Source organism: Rattus norvegicus, chromosome X (genome assembly GCF_036323735.1).
Source record: "Rattus norvegicus strain BN/NHsdMcwi chromosome X, GRCr8, whole genome shotgun sequence".
NCBI classification, from domain to species: Eukaryota; Metazoa; Chordata; class Mammalia; order Rodentia; family Muridae; genus Rattus; species Rattus norvegicus.
Genome location: NC_086039.1, coordinates 154,094,155 through 154,121,580, shown reverse-complemented (window position 1 = coordinate 154,121,580; position 27,426 = coordinate 154,094,155). Strand labels below are relative to the sequence as shown.

The 27,426-nt window shown below is 45.6% G+C and overlaps 3 protein-coding genes and 1 long non-coding RNA gene across 5 annotated transcripts; 3 read left to right on the top strand and 1 right to left on the bottom strand.

The window, feature by feature from the left end:
* The first annotated feature begins 523 nt into the window (after positions 1 to 523).
* LOC120099181 (DNA ligase 1-like) lies at positions 524 to 1,455 on the top strand. Its single transcript, XM_039100171.2, has one exon. It carries the CDS (start codon positions 795 to 797, stop codon positions 1,383 to 1,385), a length of 591 nt encoding a protein of 196 aa, XP_038956099.1. The 5' UTR covers positions 524 to 794; the 3' UTR covers positions 1,386 to 1,455.
* A 2,130-nt stretch (positions 1,456 to 3,585) lies between these two features.
* LOC134484105 (heat shock transcription factor, X-linked member 3-like) lies at positions 3,586 to 8,831 on the top strand. The gene is made up of 2 exons (XM_063280505.1): positions 3,586 to 3,946; positions 7,508 to 8,831. Exons 1-2 carry the CDS (start codon positions 3,917 to 3,919, stop codon positions 8,132 to 8,134), a joined length of 657 nt encoding a protein of 218 aa, XP_063136575.1. The 5' UTR covers positions 3,586 to 3,916; the 3' UTR covers positions 8,135 to 8,831.
* Eola2 (endothelium and lymphocyte associated ASCH domain 2) lies at positions 8,155 to 12,953 on the bottom strand. 2 transcript variants are annotated; one of them, XM_006243225.5, is made up of 4 exons: positions 12,476 to 12,953; positions 10,419 to 10,691; positions 9,594 to 9,723; positions 8,155 to 9,150 (listed from the first exon to the last, which is right to left on the bottom strand). In XM_006243225.5, exons 2-4 carry the CDS (start codon positions 10,669 to 10,671, stop codon positions 9,147 to 9,149), a joined length of 387 nt encoding a protein of 128 aa, XP_006243287.1. In that variant the 5' UTR covers positions 10,672 to 10,691; positions 12,476 to 12,953; the 3' UTR covers positions 8,155 to 9,146. The 2 variants fall into 2 exon arrangements, with proteins under 2 accessions (XP_006243287.1, NP_001099682.1); NM_001106212.1 differs by lacking the exon at positions 8,155 to 9,150 and having other exon boundaries at positions 9,202 to 9,723; positions 12,476 to 12,718.
* Positions 12,954 to 13,127: 174 nt separating this feature from the next.
* On the top strand, positions 13,128 to 23,162 carry LOC102547109 (uncharacterized). The gene is made up of 6 exons (XR_356385.5): positions 13,128 to 15,297; positions 17,288 to 17,342; positions 17,615 to 17,738; positions 19,708 to 19,806; positions 20,793 to 20,900; positions 22,000 to 23,162. It is a non-coding gene; the product is annotated as an uncharacterized LOC102547109 (long non-coding RNA).
* Positions 23,163 to 27,426: the final 4,264 nt, after the last annotated feature.

Genomic DNA, 27,426 nt, shown 5'->3' with positions numbered 1-27,426 from the left:
CAAGTGGGGGTAAAGAAAAACCATTTAATATAATTTTACAACAACAGTACACCCCAGAAAAGATTTGGTGGCAAGCTGATGTTTATATGAAAATTCAAAGGACAGGTGTTTAGAATAAACTACACACATTTTTGTCCTACCTAGGCATGGCACTACACAGGGTACATCCTGTCCTACTTGTAGTGTAACACGCTCCTTTTCAGACCTATGTGAACAGTCACACCCATCCACTAAGAGCAGTTGGAAGAGACCAATGCCAGACATGAGAGGGGTGTGTAGTGGGATAGGTACGGAGTGAAAGCAGGGGTAGACCATGCTGCTTTGAAGGTAGAGCCATCTACCATCCCTTCATCACTGAACAGTATTGGTACTGATGAAGTATGCACTAACTGGAGGCTGGCCCTTGAGCAAAACGGAGTCTGTAGAAACAGCCACATGCTGCCCTCCTCCACCCCTTGAGGAGTGAGAGAGAAAATAGTATGTGTTTGTCAATTGATCCAGTTTGGGCTACATATGCCCATCAGAACACAGGAGACTGTTGTGAAAACATGCTTAATTTTGTCCACTTTTTGACAACTCCCCTACCCTGAGACAAGGCTCCTTCTCCAGACTTGCTGTGAGCCACCTTGTGACATCATGTGACAAACAAAGAGGATAATGACTTCATCAGATGGTTGCCCCACTACTGAAACTACCATTGAGAGGCCACTATTTGCGGGGCACCTGTCCTCCAAAGGTAGGCAGTCTGGACTGTCTTGAGGGATGCTTCGCACTGCGAAGTCTAGAAAAGAGTGATGGCCAAGGACAGTGACATTATGCCTGAGCAGCAGTTTAACAGCAAAATGACACCTACAAGTAAACAGTCCACAGGGCTTTTGAAAACATATGAAGAAAGCAGCATCCCTGTAAGTACTCCAGACAAATGTCCACCTAAGGAGACAAGCAACTCATGTAAAGATGGCTCTTCTCATAATGATATAGATTGTCCATTCGCTACTGTTGAGATGCAAGTGACTGGGAATGAGCCCACTCGCTCCTCATATTACCTTAGATATTGTGTCATGATATTTGTGTACAAGATATGCAGATCTATTCTCAAAGCTGCCCTCTCAGCCATAACAATATGGCAGAACACTATGAAGGAAAAGGAGGAGGAGGGGGAGGAAGAGGAAAAGAACGAAGATATGGTGGAAGAAGAGGAGGAATGGTATGAGGCAAAAGAGGAAGAGGAGATGGAGGAGGAGGAGGAGGAAGAGGAGTATGAGGAGATTTATGGTGAAGAGGATGAAGATCAATATGCAGAGAACTTTTGTATAATCTGTGAGATATTCCATTTCATGAACATGTTTGTCAACACAGAGACAACTATTCAATGGGAAAAATGACCATTTTCTCTGTCAAAGAATGTGTTTAATTCTTACTTAAAAAATAAACCTTGTTCATTAACATCTTAAACTTGAGCCTAGAGTCTGTGTGTGATGCTATCTAACCCTTGGCCCTGTTCCCAAGCCTTGCCTTCACTCACTTCAGTCAGCCTAGCTCTTTCATGGACAGCAGCAGCATTTTTATGGCCTCAGCATCAGGGTGCAGAAGGGTGTGGCTACTGACTTGGTACTGTATGCTCAGACTACTGTGTCTCAGAGAAGGAGATTCTATTCTCCTGGGTCACTACTCACAGCAGATATTGCCAGGAAGTTTCTTGGCAGCAGCTGGTGGTGCCTTACAAGCATCCATTAACCCTGGGTAAGCACACTATGAACAAAGGTGCCTACCTGCCAAGGAAGGAACATTGATATAGCCTGATCCATGAGATGTAGGCCCCTCCTCTCAGAAACTGGTAGTGGAAAATTGCCTGATGCATGAGAAAGACAGACATTAGAAAAATTGCAAAAGACCATACAGAATGTTCCTTCAAATTTTCTAAACCTAAAATTTCTTAACCAACCACACAGAATCAGGATTGTATGTAGGATATATAAGATAAACAGCTGGGTGAGATTCACTCCTCCTTCCCTGGGAACCTCTATGCAGCGATCTTGCATACAAAAGGACTCGACATGCTTGGGCTTCTCCATGGGTTCTCATCTTTACCACACATTTGCCAGTGTACTGATGTCTGCTCAGTGCCCGACCCTGGACTGAAATATCAACCTAGGGAAGCACTCATGTGTGTGTGTGTGGGGACAGGGGCAAGCAGGCAACACTATTTATGTCTACTATCCAGACAACAGTACGACCAAAGGAAGCTTGAGGGCAGATGTCATTTCCTGCTACTTTTCCACTTCCATAAATGCCAAGGTACCTGGGACTGTGTCCGCAAGGCTAGAGAGGCCAAGCAGGAGAGAAGTCCTCATCACCATCCCATTTGTGAGAGCATAACAGTATGATTGGGTCTGGACACAGTGACCTGTTCTCTGCAAGCCACAGTGGCACAATGTTGCCTTGGCTTTAGAGACTACACAGCATTCCAAACCTGACAGGGCTCTCATTTAGCTTCTGACTTTGCACCACATCTGCCCCCTCAGACATGCCCTAAGTGCTCACAGCCTCCTCTCCAAGGGACCAAGCTCTAAAACCACAGATCCCTCACACTCCCAGAGAACATCTGATACTACACTTTATAATCTACACCGTGACAAGGACAAGGCCTGAATCTCCCTAAGGGTCATTGTCCACTACCCTGTTCATGATATTGCCAACTCTATGAGCATTTGATTTCTGATGGTCCGGTTCTCGGGCACAGCAGAGGACATCAACACATTACACATTGTGTCCCTTTTTAGGGCAAACCCAGCATAAAGCTGTTGGGCAGAGGAAGGAGCAATGCACACTTGCCTCAGACCCCTTGGGGCAGGGCAGAAACACATCAGAGCCCAGCCCTTCAGACTCAAAGCCATGTTCCAAGTTACCTGACACTCCATTGAACTTGATGAGCCAATGCCTCTCCTTACGCAGGTCTAATGCGTACCTCCTTGATGACAGGGTCAATGCAAAGACTGATGCTGAGACAACTGGATTCTGTCTATGGAACTCGGGGGAACCTAGCAGGACAGGCTAGACACTTGTAGAGGAAAGTATTAAGTGGACAATGTGAGCAGGTGACGACAGAGGTCACCATTCCATAGGGGAACACACTGGAGTGAAACCACTTGGCCTAGGCCAAGGGCTGTGTAACTGTGTGAATCAGCATTAGCACTGAGGGACATTCTTTGTTCCACAGCTTTTCATGCCTGTCTATGTCACTGCCACCAATACTCCCATGACAACTGATTTCTTGAGAAATAAAAAGGATTGCCTCCCTCCTAGACTTACTTCTGGAACACAGGAGGCATGCATCTGCAGGTCAGAAAATACATTCAGGCGGTGGGCTGAGATATTCTCCTAAGAAGCAGAACTAACAGGAGAAAAAACATTTCACCAGAATGGAGACGTCTCTTCTGATACTGGTGGAGGGAAGCATTTGGTGTGTTGAATCCCATCCCTTTTAATATAACTGGCAAAACACACAAAGTGTTATATCCCAGACAACAGCTCTGTAGTACCCAAAATCTAGGATCTTGTTGAGTTCACAACTTCAAGGTAATGATGGCCTAGTTCATGTGAAGGAGCCCTGAGGCTCTCGGCCTGTGTGTAGTGACCTTTAAAAGGAGAGCAGATGTGAAATGCTGACAGGAGACATGGTATGGCAAGGGTGACCCCTGGACAGTCCTGCAAGGATACTGAGTCACTCAATGGAGAGCACTACAGGTAGATGTGAGTTTATGGAGGGTCAGGCTCACAGGCTCTGTGCCAAAGGTTCTTCTCTCTCTTGCAGTGTGCACTCAGTCTTTGACCATGGGCAAGCAGGCTTCACTCCCACGCTTCCCAGCCAGATTCACACTACCAGAATGCGTGACTCCCATAATCAGGTGAAGGAATGTCTCGGACCATGGATGAGCCCAAAGGGGTAAGTAAAGCCCCACATGGTTTGTCTGCTGATGTGGCTTCCTGGACCTGACCCAGCCCCAGTTGACTGGTATTCTCAGGCACAAGCTCTGATGCTTTTATCCGGACTCTGACAGCTCATATGCAAGAGGTATAAAATAACACATAGCAGCATGTGTGCCTGCACCTACACATACATCCAGACCCACTACCCCAACCTGTGAAACTAATACATGCTCAGCAAAGCAGGCCAAACCACCTCTTCTTCTTCAAGGACTGGGAATCCATTTATATGAGTATGCAGTAGTCTGAATTGGCCCCTAGGAAATTATGTTGAAATAAACAGACTCTGGGAAGCCCTGATCATTCTGCCCGGGACAGGGTCTGTATGTAGTAGGGATCCAGGAAGGAAAGAGAATGAAGAAAGAATCAGAAGATTAAAGAGTCAGGAGGAAGTTGTGCAAGGGAAGTGCTGAGTGTGATGAGGTCTTGCAGGGAACGTTCTGGAAAAGGGGCACAGGAGAGCTCTGGGTCTGATGTAATGAGTTGGGAGGCAGGGCTATGGAAAGATCAAGACAGGCCTGTGGGTGCTTAGAACTACTGTTTCCAACAGCAATAGAAGCCCTGAGTGTTGAGGTCATGTAGGGGTGGGGCTCTGCTAGTAACATGGATATCAGTATAGGACAGTAACTACTAACATTGGTGGACAGAGTTATGGGAATAGCAAAGCTGGAATGTGTGTGGTGCTGAGAGTAATGGTGTAGAAAGGTAATGGCTGAAGAAGGGACAGAGCTGAGCTGTGAGTTTGAGGTAGAAAATGGAGGCACAGCTGTGAATTCTGACCTAGGGAGGCAGAGATATAGAGAAACAAAGCGAGGTCATAGCTGGAGTGTGAGGTAAGAGTTCAAGATCAGCCATGAATACTGACCTAGTACACAAGGTCTATGTAGTGGCAGGAAAAGAGGTAGAAAGTTTGAGGGGAGTTTTCTTGAATTCTGACAAAATGAGATCTCTGAGGTAGGGTTGGCATTTCTGCTTAACGACCTGGGTAGAGTCCTGAGGAAGGAGTGGAAAGGAGTTTTCAGGTCTTCCAGGTGAACAAGGACAAGGCTGATAGTGGTAGAGTAGGGAGAAGTGCAGAGCGGAGTTGTGCATCCTGAGGTAAGGAGTTTGGAGTGGGGCTGCAGACAGAGGAACAGGTTCTGAATATTTTGGCTGCAATAGGATCATGGGTAGTCCATGTGCTCTGTGGTATAGGTAGGGCGAGTGCTGTGGTACAAGTTTCAGAACTGAGCATTGGTAAACATACTCAAAAGTGTCTTGTAGAATTGCTGTGCAGAATTGGTGGAAGACTTTATAAATGCTGTGTTAAGAAGACACTGTTCTCTCCTTTCTAGGGAGATTCACTTCTCATGCCCAAAATGCTCCAGAAAACAAGGCTTATGGGATGGACTGGAGGGGAGGGGAGGGGCAGAGACTCCCTTCCTTGTGGGAGAATCCATGAATGTTGGCAGGGCCTTCAAGTCATTGGTTACTCTTTCCACTTCTGCCAGTCTAATAAAAGGCTCTTTCTTCCGTTGAAGGCTCCTTCCTTCTGCCTACACTTGAGCACCACTGATCCTCTGATCAGGAATTAATGGTTCAGACCTCTCTTCTAGTTGTGGGTCAATGATGGAGCAATCAGTACACCATGTTGCAGGATGAATATAGTGGCATTTGTGTGCCCTTGTGAGAAATTCCAGAGTACTCCCTCTGACTTCATATTTATCTTAAGGCAGTCTACAGCAATGCTGTAAATGCACTCCCTTTTGAGGCACAGATCCCATTGTCCTCAGTGGCTTCTTCCTTCAGTCCATGTATGGAGTCCTGTAGGGTCTCCTAACCATTCCCTCTACTCACCTACCTACGGTCAGCCTTTGTTTCACTTTTCTCTTCTGTAACTGATAAAACACTGACCACAAGCTAGTTGAGGAGAGGACTTACTTGGCTTAGATTTCTACACCACAGTCCATTAAGAAGGAAAGCAAGGGAAGTAACTTAAATTAGAATCTCTCGAGAAGCTGGCTTAATGGCAATCAACAGTTAAAGTACATAGTAGTTTTAGCACAGCAATAGAAGCCCTAAATTGGACAAGTACTTGGATTTACAAGACAACATGCCAATAAGGTTTACTTGTTCATGGCCTCTGCATCAGTGCCCATCTTCAAGTTTCTGCCTTTCTTGTGTTCCTGTCCTGCCTTACTTCAAAGGTAAAAACTAGGAACACAAGCCAAATAAACCCTTTCTTCCCTAAGTTTCTTTCCTTTTGCATGTTGTTTAGCACAACAATAGCAATGCCAACTGACAAGCCCCATGAACCCTTCCCTCCTCAATCGAAGTTTGATTGCTTACAGGTCCTGTTGTTATATCTATATCTTTGAATTCTCAGTACTTTTAGATTTACATGTTAACTTGTTTGTTTTTGCTTTTCTTAGCCTATTGAGAATTTTTTGCAGGGTGCTTTCGTCATGTGTACCTTCTAACTTCTCCAAAATTCACCCACTTTTCTTACCCTCCCAACTTTGAACTCTCTCTCTCTCTCTCTCTCTCTCTCTCTCTCTCTCTCTCTCTCTCTCTCTCTGTGTGTGTGTGTGTGTGTGTGTGTGTGTGTGTGTGTGTGTGTACATGCATGTCCATAGGAATTAAAATTAAGTAAAAGTGTTTTTTCAACTTGATATTTGCTACACTGGAATTGGTTCAAGGGAAGGTAACTGCAAGCGTCTGGAGAGAGGGAAACTGAGGGGCTTGAGGGAGGGTACGTGGGAAGAACCACAGGCAGGAGAGAAGTGGTGAAATTCTACTCAAATTGATATCATTTTCAAAAAGAAAAGAAAGCTATTTCTGTAAAATATAAATGACCTTGGGTTGAAAGACACAGGTGCAGCATTTTCCTTAGGCTCTCATTTCCATCTATGAGCTAACAGGGAGAAAAGTCTTCTCTGCTCTACTCCTTTACACCAACACACAAGCTTGAAAAAAAGGGCTGCCCCTGAGAGAGGCCAAAGTGGACCCCATAATAAAGACCGGGACCCTTTTGGTCTGGGTAGTGGCTTTCCAATATAAGTCTGGTATCTCCTTATATAGATTGATACTAAAGACTAGATGACTTCATTGTGTGGAGGGATGTTGCTCTTTCTAAATGTAGAAGAAAGTGGAGGGTGACTTTCTTTTGGGCCTCTGACTTTACCTCACACACACTCACACACTCAGCTGATCATCAGATGCACTCTGGTATCTTTCACATTTGAATTACTATAGTTAATTTGACTAAACAGGTAGGGCCTTTTCTGGGGATAATCAAATATGGCTAAATCAGACTTCAAAACTGAGAGGCAGACAGGGTCTGAGAAGCCAGTTAATGTCACATATATCTTTATGAGTCATCTTTATGAGTCATTGGTCTTTATGGGAGTCCTACTGCAGCACATATCACCTCTATCCGGCCACTTCAGTCATTTTATCCATCCCACAAAAGACCAGTAGAATGTGGTGAGGTCAGTTTAGCTGCATTTCAAACTGCCTAACCTAGTCCATTTCATTTCAGGTCTATTATAACTTCAATTTCCAGAGGGACAAGCCAGAGCTCCTGGAGAATATTGAGAGGAGCAAATGGAGAAATGCGGCTCAGGTATGCGAGGCACAATCTCTTCTCACAAGTGGTGAGGATCCAGGACCCAGTCCAATGAAGATGAAGCTTTTACCTACCAAGCATTCCCCATGGTTACATAAGGCCAAGGAAGGTGGTATGAAGTTACAGCAGGCATTTAGCAACAAAGAGGCACCTGCAGGCAACCTTTCCAAGGGACCTTCCTGTCCATTTAGGAAGAGCAACATCCCTGTAAGTGCCCCAGACAACTCTTCATATCAGGATATGTGTAACTCATGTAAAGATGGATCTCCAGGTAATGATATAGATTATCCATCAGCTGAGATGGAAGTGGCTGGGAATGAGCTCACCAGCTCCTCATGGGACCTCGGATATGGCTCCATGAGGTCTCTATACAAGTTATGCAGATCTATCCTGAAAGCCGCCCTCTCAGCCATATCTATAAGGAAGAACATTGTGAAAGAAGAGGAAGAAGAAGATACAGAAGAGGAAGTAGAAGATGAAAAACACTCAGAAAACAAGTGTATAATCTGTGCACTGTTCAAAAACAAAACATGCTCATAAACTCGGAGTCCACTACAGACTGAGACAAATCACCATTTATTTTGTGGAAATGAACAATTTTAGTTCTTATTAAATAAAAGCAGACCCCATGGAGGTAAAATAATGATCTTGTGCCTGGAATTTCTGTGCTATCTGTCTGTATTGTCCCTGTGCCCTTGTCTTCTGTTCCCTGAATCCACCTTTCCTTCCCATTAGAAGCAGCTACAGTATTACGCAGGCACACGTGCATTCTCCTGGTTCCCCAACCCCAGTCAATGTCAATATGAATTTCTAACATCCATCTAATGCTCTGGCTTCAGTTTCCCACAAGAGGACTATGTAACGTATCTTCCAAGTCATTGATACAGAGACCAAATAGTAAGTAGGCCCACAGAATCAAGTTAATGGGGCTCATAGAATTGGCAACTATGCAAGCATGCTGTGATTGTTGAACTTGGGGTGTTTGTGGCACTTGTAAGTGTGGGAGAATGGCTTTCTCTGACTCTTTTGCCCACTCTTGGGATTCTTCCTCCTACTGGGTTGCCTCATCTAGCCTTGATATGAGGGGAGGTGCCTAGTCTTATTGTATGTTATGCAGTGTTTCGTTGATATACCTAGGAAGCCTGTTCTTTTCTGAATAGAAAGAGAGGAGTAATAGATCTGGGAGAGAGGTGAGGTTTGTGTGTGTGTGGGGGGGAAGCGATTGGGAGGAGTGCAGGGAGGGGGAAGCTGAGGTCAAGATAAATTGCATGGAAGAAATAAATATTTTCTACAAGATAAACACTATCATCTAAATATTAAACTTCATGCTACCTGAGTAATATTTAGGATTCTCTAGGTAAAGAGTAGTTGGGTGATAGTCATTTTTTTGTTGCTTGAGGGACTGTTTCCCAGAATAAGAGCAAGAAGGGGTCACTGTTTTCTCCATTTGATTCCCTCTTCACCACAGACTTAGTGCATTGGGGTTAACTCAGTGCCTGGTCCCGGACTTGTCACATGGCCCCCTGGGTGCTGTTCATACATTGCATGAGATTTAACTGCAACAAAGACATGGAAAAGGAGAAAGGGAGGTGAGACACTAAACACTTAACCATTGACAGATTTATTTGTACAATCTAGAACAGCAGGACTAAAGTGAACTTCAGCAAAATATCATTTCCTGGGATTTTTCCTTTTCCCTAAAGGCCAAAGTTCTCAAGACTGTGCAGCTTTGCTGGCAGAGCCACAGCATGAGGGATGTCTTCACTGCCATCCCCTTCCTGAGGGCAGAGCAGTCTGGGAACAGCACCTACTGAACTGTGTGCTCTGTAGGAGTTGATTTGGAGGTTCACACTATGATATTCTATGGGCAGAGCCATTACCCAGTTGTTTTCCAGAGCATTCACTGCTCCATTCTTTCTCCAGTGGGATCAGGTGCTCTGGGATATCTACTTGGAATATATCTTTCCCCCCTTTCCTAGGTATGGGCTCCAGTAACCACCTGGGGTTTGAAACTGGAGTCAGGTACTTCAGGTGCAGGTTGGTTAGCACTGCTTGAGTTTCCAGTTCCACAACATCAGCAGCAGCTAAGTTTTCTGGACACTGCAAAGTCTCTCCAATGTCAACAAGTCCTGGACACAAAGACAGAAATATGCAGATGTATTCTCTTCTATACAACAAGGCTATCATTATGACTGCACAGTCAACAGATAGGGTGTAACCAAAATGATAGGAAATTAGGATTTTTCTTACTGAACACTGGGGATATGACCAACTGAACTAGGGATTCCTAGGTGAGGCAGCCACAGGCCTTGGGCAAAAGGAGAGAGTGGCTTATGCTCAATGAGTCCTGTATTAAGGGACAGTCAGATTCTAGCACACTATTAGATATTTACCTACTGAAAGAGAACCACCCCTATTCAGGAGCCTACAAATAAAATTACCAATTAGGTCAGCAGGTGACTGGGTCAGATGTTGATTGGTGTCTTACCTAAGGTCCTTGTGACAGGCATTACAAGCCAGGAAGGCAGCTTTACTCTCGATAATGCTCCACTTTTGCAGGGACTATGACAGTTGGTGTCTGTGCTGACTGTCATAGGCCATGCCCTTTTCACATATTCATGCACACACAGTCCAATGCTATATGAGTTCTACCGTCAAGAGGGTACTGAGTCTATAGAACCCAGGCCTATTCACCCGATTCAAGTGACTTTGGCAGCTCTAGAGAGGCTTTTTGGAAACTTTAGCACATGCTCTAGCTGACAGCAAAACAGTGCACCAATCTATCAAGCAGCATCCTGTTGGAGTTGTCTAGAGCCTCACTTACCAGCTATTACCCCTCTGCCGTATTTTTCTCCTGCCTGTAGTAAGGTCTGAATCTGTGTTGGGGTCATCCCCAACCTCTCCACCAGCACTTTCTGCCACGCATCATCTTCCCAATCCCTGTGAGCAATGTGGATGGCAACAGTACATTTCTGATAGCTGCTCAACAGGGGACGCCAACGTGTCTCAAGAGTCTTGATTCCATTTAAGATTAAACCAGCGTAGGGCTGCCGGAAGGATAGGCAGGGAAACTTCATTTTCCTCAGAGTCTCTGGGCCTAAAAATAGAAACACATCACAGCTCAGCTCTTCAGGCTCACATTCATTGGATCTGGCCTTCCCCAGATGATTCCCATGTACCCTGAAACTGCAGTGAACTCGATGTGCTTCTTGTCACAGATTAATAATGTCCTGCTCTTAACCTCTAAGCCTAGGAATGGGAGTGTTCAGGGTCAGGTATGGAGAAGGACAGGAGATGGACAGATGGCCATGAGAATGAATGGAAATATCCAAACTGTCAGGGGCATGGAGTGAGGGGGAGCATCTCCAGGACAAGACAGAGTTCTGGGATAAGGGAGGTACCCAAGAATCAGTGGGGGTGACCTTAGCCATGACTCACAGCATTGGGGACATGGAACCTGAAGAGGCCACATCCTGTAGCCAGACAGGACCCCAGTGGAACGATAGCGACACCAACTCACCCACAAAACTTTTGACCCAAAATTTATCCTGTCTATAAGAAATGTAGGGATGGGGATGGAGTAGAGACTGAGGGAATGGCCAACCAATAACGGGCCCAACTTGAGACCCATCCCATGGGCAAACACCAATTTCTTATGCTTGCAGACAGGAGTCTAGCATGGCTGTCCTCTGAGAGGCTTCACCCAGCAGCTGACTCAGACAGATACAGACACCCACAGCCAAACAGTGGATGGATCGTGGGGACTCTTATGGAACAGTTGGGGGAAGGATTGTGGGCTCTGAAAGAGATAGGAACTCCACAGCAAGACCAACAGCCAAATAACCTGGACGTCTGGAGCTCTCAGAGACTGAATTCCTGCCCTAACTTCTCCTGTGACAGACTGTAACCTGTAAACTAACATAGACCTCTTTGTCCAGATCACACTGTCCTGTGGGCATGTCTGGAAAACTATTTAGATTATTGATTTTTCCCAAGGCTCATGTCCCAACCAACTCCAAGAGCTCACAAGAATCCTCAGGATTCCTTGTAATCTGGCTGCCCATGCTAAACATCTGCCCTCTTCCCATGTCATTCACTGCCTGTAGCCAAAACAATGGAATGCTCTTCTTAATAGTACTGCAGATAAACCTGCTCTGTGGATGAAGAAGCTGCCCTCTTTGGCTTGTTTCTGCTTCTCCCCTTGCATAAGCAGAAGGTAGATAAAGGAGAAAACATCAAGTAAAACTTAGTTATGTTGGCTACTGGCAACATGAAAGACTTCTACTCTGCAAGCATTGGAGATCATCAAGAGTTAGGGCTGGCCTTACACAACACACAAGTGCATCTCACAGCTTGGTACCGCTATCATGGCAGCGGGAAGGTCCTTTTCTGCCTGGGACAAGAACCGCCTGATGTAGAAAGTTAATTCTACAACTGGTTCCCATTATTACACCAAAGGTGCAATTTAACAGGAGAAAAATGATGCCACACAGAATGTGGTTGCACGGAAATGTTCAGGTCTACCAAATCCCAGTGCCTTCAATGCCATCTGGAAGATTAGACTGGGCATAATACCAAAGGCCACAGATTGGCATCCTCATGAGCTCGTAGCCTAAAAGAAAGGAAGAAGCAGTGCCATGGAGCAGTACATATGGTTTCCATCCGCCTGTATCCACACTGCATCACTTAGGAGAGACAGTGAGATGCTAGCAAGATAGTGCAGGCAAAGACTAGCCTTGGGCTAGCCCAGCAGTCAGGGAAGCCGGAGGCTGGGGTGCCCTCAATGGGGTGGGGGTGGGGGTGGGGGTGGGGGTGGGGTGGGGTGGGGTGGGGTGGGGTGGGGGTGGAGGCAAGCTCACAGGTTCCGATTCAACAGGTTACCTGTGTCCGTTGGGTGCGTGGGTCTCTCAGTTTTACCACTTGTCACTCAGCAGACTCCAGTTTACATCCAGTCCTCCGTCTTCCAGCGTTCCCAGGAGGCCACCGATACCAAAGGCTCCTAAACGTGGGTGGATAACGTCAGCTCTAAAGAAAACAAAAGCGTTTGGCTAGTGCAGTCACACTGACGGGCGTTCTAGGATCTTAACTCTGACTGTTTTAAGATGAGATCCAAACAGAGACGTATTCACTCTTGCGCACACAATCTCGCGTAAGCACGCACACCACGCCCATTTACATTCGCAACCAATTAGAAGTACAGGCACTAAGCAACCGGCCTTGGAAAGTACGGACTAACGTAATTGAGCAATAAAACACATTGAAGGCTAGGAGACACCGTTTTTTTTTTTAGGCAATCTTGCAAATAAAACTAGGTCAGGGTCTGTAGTAGGCGGCTGGGATGAGAAAGAATTGAAAAAAGGAATGAAGGATTTAGTAGGAGGAGTCTGCAAAAACCCTCGGAAGTTGGAGTAGGGTGCACTGCAGCAGGAGGGGCGGGGTTGGGGCTGTGAGGGAAGAGGCTTGTTGAGGAGGGGCCTGAAATTGGTCCAGGGCCAAGCTGTGTGAGTCCCGAAGGTTAGGCCTTGGGGTGGGGTGGGGCTGTGAGCACCTGGTAAAGGTTGAGAATGGGAGTTTGTGCTTTCAAGAATCCTTGGGAACAGATCGGAATTGCGGGTTTTTGGAGTTTGGGCAGGGTGTGAGTGCTGACCTACGTGGGTGGAGCTATTGGGATACTAGGGCGGAGCTTTGGATTCCAACTTAACTTGGCCCAGATCTACTTAAGGACAAGGAAGGACTGTGCAGGTTGAACTGGTGGGCCAGACTGTCAGTACTCAGTAAGGTGGTCAGGGCCTCCAACGTACCAGCCAGTGCTGTGTGTGGTGAGATTATGTTGATAGAGCTAAGCTTTGGATCGTGGCATTACTTGTTGGAGGACTACAGGAGGAGGAAGGCTTGCCTGTGCGTGTGAGCCGGATTAGAAATGATGGGCGGGGCTGTGTATGCTGAGATAGATTGCTGACATATGAAGTAGGAACAGAGCTTTGGATAGTGACATAGTAAAGTCCCAGAAATTCTGAAAGAGAATGACAGTGTCGTTTGAGATGTAAGAGCCAGGTTTTGGGTTGTGGATGGGGCTGTTAATGCCAGTTTGGATCTCTAAAGTGCTGGCCAGGACTGTGAATTGTGAGTGTGACAGCAGGGCTGAGCAATCCTGATAGAATGTGATAGAAGACCACTTAAGGAATAGGACGTGGATGTGGATGCTGACATAAGAGTACGGATTGTGTATGCTGGACAGGATGGGTGCACTACTGTGAGTAGTGCTATATGAAGCAAGGGAGGAGGAGTCTGGTCATTTGTGATGATGCAGGAGTGGCGGGTAGGACACTGCTTTCTGAGTTAGTTGTGGTGAGTAGTACTGTGTAGGTTGTTGTCTGATGATGGGCAGTACTGTGCACACAGTGTGGTTGGAGTGGTGGGAGGGGTGTGGGTTTGAAGGTAGGAGAGGTGGGTGTTGTTGCGAATGTTGCTCAGGGCACCCAGGGTTTACAGAGTACTGGGAAAGGTCTATAGGTATTTCTGGAGGGGGAGGGAGACATCTGAATACTGACATACCATGACAGAGGATCACTGGAGAGGGAAGAACAAGACTGTATGCTGAAGTAGGAGTGGTGGGCTTAGCTGTGAGTGCTGACCTAGGTGAGCTGTCTCGAGAGTAACAGGGATGGTTGTCAATGGTAAGATATGAAGTGGGGATTGAACTTTGGATATTAATACAAGATGATGCAGGACCACTGGAAGTGGGGGGCAGAGAAGTGTATGCTGAAGTGGGGGTGATTGGTGAAGTATGAAGTAGAGCTTTGAATACTGTCATAATAAATTTCAGACTGCTGATGTAGGGCTGGGCTTTGAGTGCTCACCTCCATGGGTGAGTCAATGGAAGCAGTGTTGTAGGACAAAGGAAGACAGCAGTGAATTCTAACCTAACAAGACTCATGCTAATGGAGAAGCCCAGCTGAGTGTGTTGAGATTAGCACTAGAGGCAGAGATAAAGGAAAATCAGGGTGGGCCTGTGAGTACTGTGGTTGACCTGGGGGCAGGGAGTGGGCTCCTGAGTAAGCAAGATAAAGTTGTTAGTGGCAGAGTAGATGGGAGAGGAAGAAGTTTAGGGCAGACCCCTGGATTAAAAAGTAAGGCATTTGGAATGGGGCTGCAGGAAGAGGAGCTAAGCCGGACTGTGAGAGCTGAGGTGGGGATGTGGAAAGTGTCCTATAAGTTGCTGTATAGATATGGGTGGGGCTTGGGAGGAGCAGGGTAGAGCAGGGTAGGGACCTTTTAGGTATGTCAAAGAAGCTTGTAGAGTAGCTACTTGGAGTTGGAAGGAGGCACTCAGAGATTGTGAGGCACATCCTTAAGTAAGAGAGGCAAAGTAAGAAGAGAAGGATGCCTTAGGGACCTAACCATATCCTGAGGGTGATCTCCAGGGGACACCTTAGAGGGCATGAATGCTGCAAAAAAAAAAAAAAGGCCAGGAACTTTTGTCTGGGACTCAGGTATACTTAAGCTAAGTCTTAAAGGGTAAGACTCAATTCCTGAGGAGGTCAGCCTCCTTTTCTCCAAGCCCTGCTGTCTAAAAGTACCAATGGTCCTAATCTTACTAAGGTTTATTTCAAGTGCGAATTTGGCAGCCAACTCTGGATCCCTACCTCTGCGGTGCCTAGAAGAAAATATGGCTGTCTTCTTGTTTGCCAGGGCTACCCAAGGTCAGTCTTCATCTGCTGCCTGAGCTCCTTTCCGAGCCTCTGGATGAGCTTGTCCTGGATATCTCCACTTCAACCATTCTCCACACGCAGGTGTCTAAGCTACACTTTCCCCCTACCGCAATTAGTCTTTCAGTCTTTCATGTCATCCTGTTTGAGTATCTCAACAGCAGATGTCAATCCTCCCTCTCTTCATCCTTATTGTTCAATGTGGATCAGGGCTGCATATGTGATGCACTTCATTGTCTCTGACCCAATAGACGTCACTAGCTCAGGGTTTTGTTTTTGGTTTTGTTTTTTTGTTTTTGTTTTTGTTTTTTGACTTCTCAGGGCTCATGCTCTACAATGCCTGTCCAGCTTCTGTTCTAATTGACCCATTTCTTCAAGACATAATGTTACCATCTAGGGCCTAGGATTTAGACACTTTTGCCTCTCAGTTTTGATAACATTTTTCAATGATCCCCTTGCTTCCTGCATTAGGATCATGGAACCTACCTAAAAATCTAATGCTGTTCTCTTGGGGTTGGGGGAGGTATTCTGAGTTCTCTGGTCTCTAAGGCAAAGGGGAAAAGAATCTAATACAGTGTTTTGGGGACTTAAAGTCCATTGGTTTCCCGGATTCTCTTCTGTGCTGGCCTTTTGTACTAGACTCCTTACTCTTTGGGTGGCTACTGGCTACCTCCTGATCCCTGAGCACATGCTTGGAGCAGTTTCATATCATAATTAAGGACAACCTGAATGTAGACTGCTCCTTCCCCTGTACTCTGCTATGCCAAAGAGCTTGAACTTGCTCAAGGAACCAAGTCCTTTGAAATAAGTATCTTCTAGTGTGGAATTGTAGAAGGACTTCCTATCCTGATTCTCAGCTACCCTGAGACTATATTGTAGTGAGTATGTTGACTGGGGTACATACTGTAACACAACTTCCTTGGGGACCAGATCCAACAGCAGAAGCCAGTTTTATTCTCTGGCATGGATGTACAATGTTAGTTTTCTGCTGCAGTATCAGATAGGCCTTGGAAGAATCACCTTACTGGGGTCAAGGAAGGGCCTAATAGGTATTTTCTCAGGACACCGAAAATCTCTATCTTGATTTTCATTCGAAATGACAATTGACTACCAATCCTGGAATGGTCTGTTTGACCCCTCCCCTCAGACCACATTCTCTTTACAGACTGACTTCCTTCCTGACTACTGTTCTGATAATGTCCTGATAGACATTCATCCAATACTGTCAGATCATCTCTTGGAACATTAGTCTTCATTCCTTCCCCTGCCTAATGTTATACAGCTCTTGCATGACTGTTATAGAGACGCTGTTCAGTAAGCACTGTGATTTCCATAACAACTCCTATGTTCCTAGCCCAGAGGTTCTCAACCTTCCTAATGCTGCAACTCTTTAATACAGTTAGTTCCTTATGTTGTGGTGACCCCAGCCATAAAATTGTTTTCATTGCTACTTTATAACTTTAATGTTGCTACTATTATGAATCATAACGTAAATATCTGATACAGGATGTGAGACTCCCAAAGGGGTTTCAACCCATAGGTTGAGAACTACTGTTGTAGCCCATAACTCACTTGTCTCTATTCCTTATGCACTTCAAAAATGCTGCTTCCACCCTTCCCTTGCTTCTTTGCCTCAGAAATACAGGATTAAGATGCCCTCCTGGTAAGGCTTCAGTTTTATCCTGAGTCCTAGATTTCAAAAGTCTGTTGTTCCCTTGACCCAAATTTGTGTCATCCCTTCAAACATCCCTAACTCAGTCCAGTTTCCTCCTCTGGAGAACACCTTTGTCACATTTTCCCTCCTGTGGAGTTACTTGTCTTGTGTGATTGGAATGACAGGGACCACTTTTGAAATCTGCATTCACAAGATACTCCTGGCATGAGTGTTTGTTTCCTTTATTCTTCTTCTGCAGGGCTTCTTTGCCTCTGTCTAAGGACTCTTTTTGACTCAATATTAACCAAGTGCTTATAAATATATTTGCAGGTCAAAGAATATCCTATTACCCATCCATACAGCCCATACACCTCCCCAAGTTCTGGTGAGTGTTTCTTGAGAAGAAGATACTCAGGTACTGTAACTCTTAGAGAGGAGCATACCTTTCTTCTGTCACATATGTTGTACCCATCCTCATTGAGGGCTAGACGACCTTGTAGCCTACACATGGAGAATGGCAGGCTTCTGGGGACCTATGTGCTGATTGTGACTTGTTTTTCCCCTATCTATTCATTCCTGCAGTGTTTCCCCACCCCTGATGTGGAGTTCACCTATTTCCCAGATTCCCTCCCTTAAACTTCTTTCTTCTGCATCTAGGCAAATGGGATCATATAGTACTACCCGGAGCCCTACATTTATTGCTGGTTTTGACATTTCATATGGACGAGAAGAAGCTGTGCCTCAGGAACCCTAGACATGGATGGACTACTTAGTCTATTGGGTAGGTTTTCTTTTTATCACATGTTACATGTGGTTGGGAAGAAGTGGCATCCCAGTGAGTTTGCAGGCCTGGCAGGCTACTTTTACTTCACTGGAGAGGTATGGTGCAGGGGACATGTTGGAGAAACATAATTTGGATTTTTTCTGGGCTTCTTTGACTTGGCTTGTAGTGATTGGAAGGAGAAATGGTCTACATATGCTCATCTATTTGAACAGTTGGTTGTCAGTTGGTGGTGCAGTTTGGGGAGGTTATAGAACCTTTAGGATATCAAGTCTGGAGGAAGCAAATCACCTGGGGCGAGCTTTGTTGATTTATGGCTTCATCACCCTTCTGGTTCATTTTCTCTGCTTCCTATGTGTACATCGGCCAGCTTCTGCTCCTGCCACCATGCTGCACATTCCTGGCCACGAGAATTCTATTCCTCTGGAACCATATGGTAAAATAAAGTCTTTCAGCATCTAGTTTCTTTTGGCCATGGTCCTTTATTGCAACCACATGAAAGTAATTAATACATGTCCCCAAACAGTTATATCAGCTTTAAGCTTGATGAATTCATTTCCCTTTCTCCAAGGCTCCAATCTCTTTAGTCACCCTTTACTTTCTTCTTCTTCTTTTCTAGTATTCAATCATGAGCATATCACCCATGTGTCATGATGAAGGTTTCAGGTGGCATATAACATGTGGTCATGATCTTTGGTTATATGACCAGGGATTGGTGGACAGGCTCTGGAGAACACAATTGTAGATAAGAATTGTTCTAGTGTGCTCCTTCTAGAAGACCCTTTCCTTTCTTCCACATGTATAGTTGTAAGATTGCTCTGGCGACTCTCAAAACACAAAAAGGTAGAAGGCAGACAGGGACTTGAATGTGACCATTTCAAAGAAGCAAAAAATATTTTGGGTTTAGTCATAACCCTCATGTTCCTTTTTCTGTGTATTTTCTTCATGTATTAAGTTGATGCTGTCTGATTATTTTGTTTAGTATTTTCTATTGTGTTATTAGTCTATATTTTAAAAGGATCTTAACAAATTTAACCCAACATTCTCACTAGGTCTGCAGTCTAATATGAAGTATGTTGACTAGAAGTATTTACTTGCTAAAGGCCAACAAGGAAATTCACAGGAAATGGACTTTCTCACTTTGAATATGACATCATTTGTTCAGAATATAGATACAGGAGGTCGTACTGAGGCCACCTTTCAGATGGATGTCATTGAGATGCCAGGTATAAACCTCACATAGGACAGTGCATGCAATTCCTCTTTTGAGTTATTTCCATTTTCCTGGTGTTTCATGACCCAGAACACAGTCATAGGTCATTTTGGAATGAGGTTAGTGTCAATTTAAATATCTCCATGTTGGGATGCTGTAGCATCTTCTCTTTTAGGGACCTGAATACCACTTTAGTCATAGATACAGGTCTAAAATCTAGGCTATGGGCTGAAACAAAGCAGAATGCTGGCTGATTTATTAGGGTAGTAGCCCTTATTCTCTTCATGCCCTCCCCATTCCCAGTGACATTCAGCAGAAGAGTGTTGGCCTTGTGTTCCGTGGACTCATAATGAGGCCACATTGCTGCCATCTATTCTGTCAGTTATGTCTAGTCCAAACATGTGGTTCTTGCTGCACAGTATTGTTCATTGTTGCCTCTGACCATTTCTTTGCTGCTGCTGCTGCTGCTGCTGCTGCTGCTGCTGCTGCTGCTGCTGCTGCTGCTGCTGCTGCTGCTAAGAATGAGAGTGGCAGGAAGAGGGGACTACACTGAGGATGGTATAGCCTTACATTGCTGCTGTACAGGAACCATTCTGACTGTCCCGGGTGTCTACATGTTCTCAACAACAAATGGCCCACCTCTCCACAGGACGGCCATTCCAGAAAATCTCTAATGTGGAAGGTGTAGCAACCAGGCAGTCAGCTTGTGCCTGTTTCTGGCTGCATGTGACTTTATCCTGCTTCCTTCCTGTATAGCATCCATGTAATGCAGTACCAGGCCTTAATTGACCATGAACTCTCCTAGAGCATGCAAAAGCAACTGTATCATCGTGGGTCATCTAAGAAGACACAGAGGTTAGTAGAGTAAAGGATTTTATTAAGATCCACCTCACCCAGATATAGGAGGAAGAAAGCAGGGTTGGAAGGGTGGGGCACAACCTGATATTGTTGACTCATCAAGCAGATGGAGAGGAAAGCTTGCTCTTACATTTTTACTCTGTTGAGCCTTCATGGCCATGTGACATCCTTCTAGCACCTGAAACACAGTGGACCATGGGGCCATAACGACAGAGTGAATGATGGACTGACTGACTGAATGAATGAATAAGAGAATGAATGATGGGCCCTTTGGAAAGCAGAAAGTGAGAGCCAGCTGGGAAGCACTAGGATGCTCCAGTGGCTGTCTTCACACATCAGCTTGATCTTTAACCCTGTGGTATCCCTTGTCCCAGAGTGCACTTCCTCGGAGATGCTTCCTCCTGCCCCTTGTGCATTAGTCAGCTGTCTGAATTGTAAAGATGTTCATGGCAAATGCTTACAGGGCATCTGAGACCTGTTAGCGCGGGTGTGTGCGTGCACAGCCTGCTGAGGGAAAGCTTGCCTCATGACACACCACAGTGTGAGATCAATAGGCTCTGCCCTGTCCTGTTAGATGTCCCCTGTTGGTGTATCCTTAGCCCTACATTGCTGACAGAGCTGCTGGGTGTGTTGTCCCCTTGAACTTTCGGGTGGTGGTAGATGTGAGGTGATGAGGAAGGGTGGTCTTGAGTGTGTGCAAATGATGCTTCCAGAAAGCTCCAGGAGAAAGGCCCTCCTGCAGGAGGAAATGCCACTAGCAGCATTTTAACTTGGTCTTGAGCAGTACATTTTCTCACAGTGCCATCTGCTGGCCCATTCTTCCAACTTCACTGGGAACTAAAGATGAAGGGCGATTAGAGGCTGGGGCAGTGAGCACCTTCCATGGTGGAAGTTCTGTCATGCTAAGGAAGCAGGAGTGGAGGTGAGGATGCTTTGCCTTTTGGGTGGATAACTTGTGAGACGTTTCTTTCCCTTTTCCTCAGGTTCTTCGTCTTCCTCCGGGGCTCCACGGTCTCTGATGAGAAGGCCCCATCTTTCTAATTGTTTTAGGCATATCAATATAGGATCATTTCTCTTCGAGTGCTTCTAAGGTACTCTTTCTTAGTCCTCAGAGCTTTGACGTGGTTTATCTGTAGATATATTTGGGTTTAATCTTCTGATTATGAAATGTGTCAACGTGGGTCTTTTGGCAAAATTTGTACTTTTTCTCTTCTCATTCCATGCATTTAGTTTAGAGCTCGTGCCCTCAGCTTCTAGAAACCCTGTGGCAGAGATGTTGGAATTTTCTCTATAGTCTCTTGGGCCTCTGAGGCTCTGTTCTAAGTTTTATGGTGTGTGTGTGAGTGAGCAGTTTTATTTTTTAGGATTAGTGTCTTCATGGAGAATGATTAGTGTCATTAGGCAAACCTGTGACTTTTAGGTACTCTCATTTTTTAGGGAAAATACCCATGTGGGGTGTGACTAGTGTCATTAGGCAAACCTTTGATTCTCAAGGTCCTGACAAACTTTTGTAAACTACTCCTTCTCACCACATTTCCTCTGCTTCTTTGCTCTGCTCACTAATCTCTGCTGTGGGCAACCTCACTGCTTTCTTTGTGCTTCAGAGATCAGATCTTTAATTTTTAAATTTCCACTGGGTTCTTTGTATGTTCTATTACTTCCTGAGGCATTGTGATTTTAAGTTTCTTTTTCTTCAGAAACGATTTACTTATATTTATATGTATATGTATGACTGTTTCGCCTACACACACACACACACACACACACTATATATATATATATATATATATATATATATATATATATATATATATACTGAGCACACACATGCAGTGTCACAGAGGCAAGAAGAGGGTGTGAGATTCCTTGTAACAGGACTTACAGACTGTTGTGAGCGGCCAGGTGGCTGCTATGAAGCAAAACTGAATCATTGGAAGAGCAGTGAGTACAGTGAGTACTGTTAACCACTGAGCCATCTGTCTGACCCCAAGTTTCAGGTTCTTTAAAGTGAGGTTTTTTTTTAATTGCTCAGTGAAGCATTTTTATGGAGGTTAATTGACAGGTAATGCTGACGAGCATCTTCAGTGTAGACTCTGCAGTTCTTTGGATGGAACGGGAATTTTTTTTTTTAATGAAATCTGCACATGGTCTTATTGTTTGCCTCAGTATCTTATTTAAACTGTGTTGTAGCTGGAATCCTGTGACACACAGATGTGATGGAATCCAGCACATCAGAGGAAAGAGGAGAGGCACTACTCCCTGAGTGAATGGTGATTCCACATCTTCATCTGTCCTCTTGATTTCCAAGACTCCCTCCATCTCCAGGGAAACTTCAAGTGATTTCTCATTGAGGTGCAATGTGGGCTTCTGAGCAGGAGGACTTTACTGTTGCCTTCAGGCCTTATATGGTGAGTGATGCCTCATTACCTGCCTCTCCCCTGTAGTCTGCTGCAACATCTTGGAGGATTACTCTTATTACCACTCAGTCAAATACCAGCTGCCTGGTAAATGTGACATCATTTGGAGGGGTCAGGGGGCACAGTGTGATGGTCTCAAAAGGATTAGAGCCTGATCATGGTTGACACAGCTCTCCTCTGAAGACAGTAAACTGAAGTGTCCTTCTAAACAATCAGCACTGTCAATTGTCTGGGGTTCAAGTAAACTGCGTTTGGAAAAGGTGGGAAGTGAGGCAGTTTGTAAAGATCAGTCTGGAGGACTGGCTGACAGGGAGCCCTGTATCTATATCTCTGTGCAGGAGAATAAGGCAGCATTGAAAAGTGCGAGAGGGTTGTGTGTGATCTCCCTGGGCAAAGAAAATGATTCATTTTACCACCATGTGGAAGGAGGCTAAGAGGTTGTGAGTATAGAGACCCAGGGTATAGGAACACGACAGAATCCAGCCTTGGGACCACAGGAGGCCATATTGGTGTACATGAGTGAGGTGTGTGGACAGGCCCATCCAGCACATCAGCCAAGTTCTCCGTGCCACTCTGAGCCTGTATGACTTGGCAAGTCGTAGTGGGCTGCCTGGCACCATGCAAAACCAAATCTTAGGCTAACAGAAATACTGGCACACAACAAACATTTAGTACCTAGCTGCTTTCCTAGCTCCTGGCTACAGAAACACATTCACCCATGGTTCAGTGTAGGCTGATGGAGCTGGGGGCAAATATGTGAGCACAATCCCAGGTTTCTGAGCTTTAAAGAGTCTGTCTTGACAGAAGGAAGGATGAAAGAGGGATGAAAGCTGGAAGCCCTTGGCAGGGAGCTCATAAGTTTGCTAGCTCCTGCCCCAGAGATGTAGAGTAAGGGCTAGGCAGCAGCCCAGGATGGCAGAGGAAGTAGAAGCTAAAGAGATAAGAAGAGGAAGTTAGAGCCACTGGACGCAATTGTTTAACAGTACGTGCACACTTTGTGCCTAGCTTTGCAACTGCTTGCTTGAGTGTGTCTACACACATGTACACACACACATATACATACACGCAGACACACATATACACACACATACACAAACACAGACACACACATACACACACATACACACATACACACACACATACACACATACATACACACATACACACACATACAAACACATATAGACACATACACACATACACACACATACAAACACACATACACATACAAACACATATAGACACATACACATGTCCCCGCCAGCGGGGACCCAGTTATTCAGGGTCCCGAAGGGGCGCTACCCTTGGGCCTAAATGGGGGGTGAGAGAAGAAGGAGACCAAGCAAAAGTTCTGTTGTCAAGGTCTCGTTTATTGGGATGAATGTTACAGCTTTTAAGGCTTTCAGGTAGGGGGAATGACCTTTGTGAAACATGAAGGAGGGGGAGATGAGGGTATAGGCAGTGATAGCTGGAGGCAAAGAAGTCAGGTGATGAGGTCAGGTGGTGGAGACACTGGGTGTAGACTGAGGAGATCACTGGTATCTGCTAAGGGAGCTGAAGCATCCCTTGAATGTTATCTTCCTGTGCCGTAAATTCATGGGAGAGGCTTTATCCAACAATCTTAAGACTTATGGCAGTCATCTTAGGGGTGAGTCTCTGTGGCCAAACAGCCCAGAGTCACTTTGAACCATGCAGTCAAAAAGCGGCTAGGCCCAAATCCAATATGGCTCCGTGCATACACATACATATACACACATAAGTACACATACAAATACACACAGTCATATACACATACACACATACACATATACCCACACATACACACACACACACACACACACACACACACACACACACACTGATTTCTGATCTTATTCACAGGGTGGACAGTAGACCCCAAACAGCCCTTTCAGTGAACATCAAGCCCATACAACATCTCTGATCCACTCATGACGTCCTGAGATGTGTCCATCCCACTCATACTTCACAGAGAGACCATCCATTTGCCAAAGACTGAGGTCTCCAAACTTACCTTCATCCAGCATTGCTCCCCACAGCTAGTCCCCCTCCCCTCCAGCAAGGAGACCAAGAACCACCAGCAGCTTCTAAAGGAAACAGGCCCCCACCCTCTGGTGAACACAAAGTCAGGTTGAAAAATGGTAGGTTTTAGTTTGTGTTTGGTTGGTTGGATAGGTGGGTTTTGTTTTGTTTTGTTTTTGTAGAAAGGCATCAGTGAAAAGGAAGCAGCTGGCTGGAGGAGGTTGCTGAAAAACATTTTTCCAGCATGCCCCTCCAGGAGGAGTTGATATAATAGGGGCAGGTAGTGTCTGGCTGCCTCTTGGCCAGGAGGGACACCTGGCTAGTGTACACAGGCCTTGTTGACAACGATAAATAGAGCTGTGCCCTCAAGTGCAACCAAGCAACCTTCCCAGGTCCTCAGCAACAGCCAGGCAGCTGAGCCATGGAGATGTTAAAGCCAATGGAGGGATATGGGCTTCACCCACATGCTGTTAATCTCAAAGGGAAGCAGAAACAGGTCCCCCCCACCAGCACGTGCTGAACTCTTCTAAGCAATGCCATCAATTCCAAGGTATCCTTGGTGGGCAGTGGTCTTGTGAGATTGCCCTGAGCTGGGCTAAGCAGGTCAGGCCACTGTGGCAGCTGACTCACTCTACCCATCCCCAGGTCAGTCAGAAAACCCACAGGTGGCATTCTGAAGCTCAAGGCAGCTCCTGTTTCTGAGAGAAACCTGAACAGGCCCATTATGAGCATGTCAGGGTCAGGGCACAGCCTCCACTCTAGGAAGAGAGAAAAGCTCATAGACACAAGCTTTCGTTTCTTTTAATGTTTATTGTACTGTGTGTGTATGCGTGCATGTCTGTGGTTTTGTGAGTGTATGGCATATGTACTGGTGTCCTTGCAGTCAGCAAGATGGTGGGTGAGTCCCTGAAGCTGGATGTGCGGGTAGTTATGAGCTGTCTGATGTGGGTGCTGAGAACTGAACCCAGGTCCTCTGGAAAGTGGGAAGCACACAACTGTTGTGGTGTCTTTTCAGTTCTAGGTACAACTTTCTTATGACTGGACAAGAGGCTTTCCAAAGCTACAGTTTTCTGTATTCATGCTTTCCTCTATCAAGGAGGTGTCCAGAGCAGTGAGCACCACCAAGAATTAGCTGGAGAGCCCCAAATCTCATTTGCTAATGGAGACACTATCTCTCAATATACCTGGGTAAAGGCATTCTGGAAGATTAGGTTCTGGGACACTGGTGGTTGCTATCCTGGGATGTCACTAGATCTCCTTACAGGAATATGGGTGATTTTAAGCAGTTGCACCATTAAAAGTCCCAGCCCAGCAAGGATGGCCACTTCTCCAAAGCTTCAAAGATAGAGTCTCCCCTCTTCCTCCCCCATGCTCCTCTACCTTCTGAGACCACATACAGCTGCAAAGGTGACAAATGGGAGTGTCTATAGTGTGAGGTGAGGATCAGATGACTTCAGTCCCCACTCCTGTGAATGAATGTTAATAAGCCCAGCTTTTGGAGAGTGTACCTTAGGTAAAGCAGCAGAGCTGCAGTGGTAAGGATGGTAAACAACAATGCTATGCCCAAAGGACAGCATTCACAAGAGCCTTTTTCATTCCTGCCCTTCCCTGAGAGGCTTTATTACCTAAGGCTAGGTCAGGTTGAAAATCAGAAGCCCTTTCTGGGTCAGTGGTAGAGAGCCTAGGGAGGTGGCCAGAAAAGCTGCCTTCATTCAGAGAAAACCGAGTAAGTACCATGGTGAGTGACAGAGGGAGCCTGCTCAGTTACTGACGGTGGTGACATACTTCCAAAGAGCTGATTAAGCATGTGAGGTTGCAATATTTGGTTTTTAGCTTATGTTTTAAGTGATGAAATCTGTTGCCTTTCTGTGTTAGTATTTGAACATCTGCGCGGTGTCGTCCTCTGGTGGATACTTTTAGAATCTCTGCTTTAGCCCACTGGCTTGTATGCTCCAAACAGGAGCTCCATCGAAGCTGAGCTGGGTTACCAATGAATGGCCTGAGGGAAAAGTCTGGGATCGGAGAGGCAGAGACAGGAAAGTGGGGAGAGCTGGACAAAACCTAAAGGGAGGGAAAACTAGGACGGTTGAGCAGATGGTGTGGAACACATGAAGTATGCAAGGGTGTGTGTGGCCTTCTGTCAGACACCATGTATAACCCAGGGCTGTAGCCCCTCTGCAGAGGTCAGGACTGGTGAGTAGCACATCCCCTGATCCGTTTCCTGTGTTCTGTGGGGCTCCACATGCACCTTTAGGGAAGGAAGACAGAATCAGAGTCTGGTTGTGATGCAATTCACTTTCATTTTCTGCAGCTAAGGGCAGCCTGAGCAGCTACAAGCCATGGTCACCAGGCCTGGCTGTGTCCATCCATGGTTTTCAGACAGCCAGAGAACTGACTTGTGTTTCTGGGCACAGCCATTCCTGAGAACATTGAACCTTGATGGCAGGGTGACAGAGGATTAATTAATTTACTCATTGCGTCCTCTCTTATTCTCGTTAAGGCTGTCCCATAGGTGGAGATACAATACAGTTCTAAGGGCAAGAGGAGTCCTGATCCCTGCTTGGAGAGAGTTCCAGAACTGACTTTTGTAGTAGTTGAGGATAGCTGAGATGCATAAGTTCCCTGGATATGCTCCTGAGGATCTTTGACGATATAGAAGCATGTGAAGGATGCTATATTTCCCTAAACTTTCCAGCCATGAGTGAGGGGGACCCTGCAGCTTGGACCCAGGGTAGGGTGAGGTCATTTATTTGGAAAGCATAAACGCTTTGTGTCTCTGAGGGCTGGCTAAGATTGTACTATATGGTTTTCTTTGTGTTTTGCAGTTCTGTGGATTGAGCCCTGGGCCTTCTATGTGCCAGGCCTCTTCTCTACCACTGGGATGTATTCCCTGCCCTTTAATGTTTCTTTTCAGTTGTTTTTTGAGACAGGGTCTGGTAAGTTTCCCAAGCTGTCTTGCACTAGCAGTTCTTCCACCTCAGCCCTCTGAGGAAGTAGGAGCACAGATACTGTCAACTGTTTTAAGTTCAAATTGTTTGAAAGTTGTCCTATTGTATAAGGACACTAATCATACTGGATCAATACACACTGTACAAAGGTTTTCTCTGTAAATATCCCATTCCAAAATAATGATATATTTTGTGGCGTTGAGTGTTGGCAC

Bases quoted from the DNA above. Each gene is read 5' to 3' on its own strand.
- LOC120099181 (XM_039100171.2), top strand. From the start codon at position 795: ATGGCCAAGGACAGTGACATTATGCCTGAGCAGCAGTTTAACAGCAAA.
- LOC134484105 (XM_063280505.1), top strand. From the start codon at position 3,917: ATGTCTCGGACCATGGATGAGCCCAAAGGG. The intron at 3,947-7,507 runs GTAAGTAAAGCC...ATTTCATTTCAG, and splicing joins CCATGGATGAGCCCAAAGGG to GTCTATTATAACTTCAATTT.
- Eola2 (NM_001106212.1), bottom strand. From the start codon at position 10,671: ATGAAGTTTCCCTGCCTATCCTTCCGGCAGCCCTACGCTGGTTTAATC. The intron at 9,724-10,418 runs GTAAGTGAGGCT...CTTTGTGTCCAG, and splicing joins CGGCAGAGGGGTAATAGCTG to GACTTGTTGACATTGGAGAG.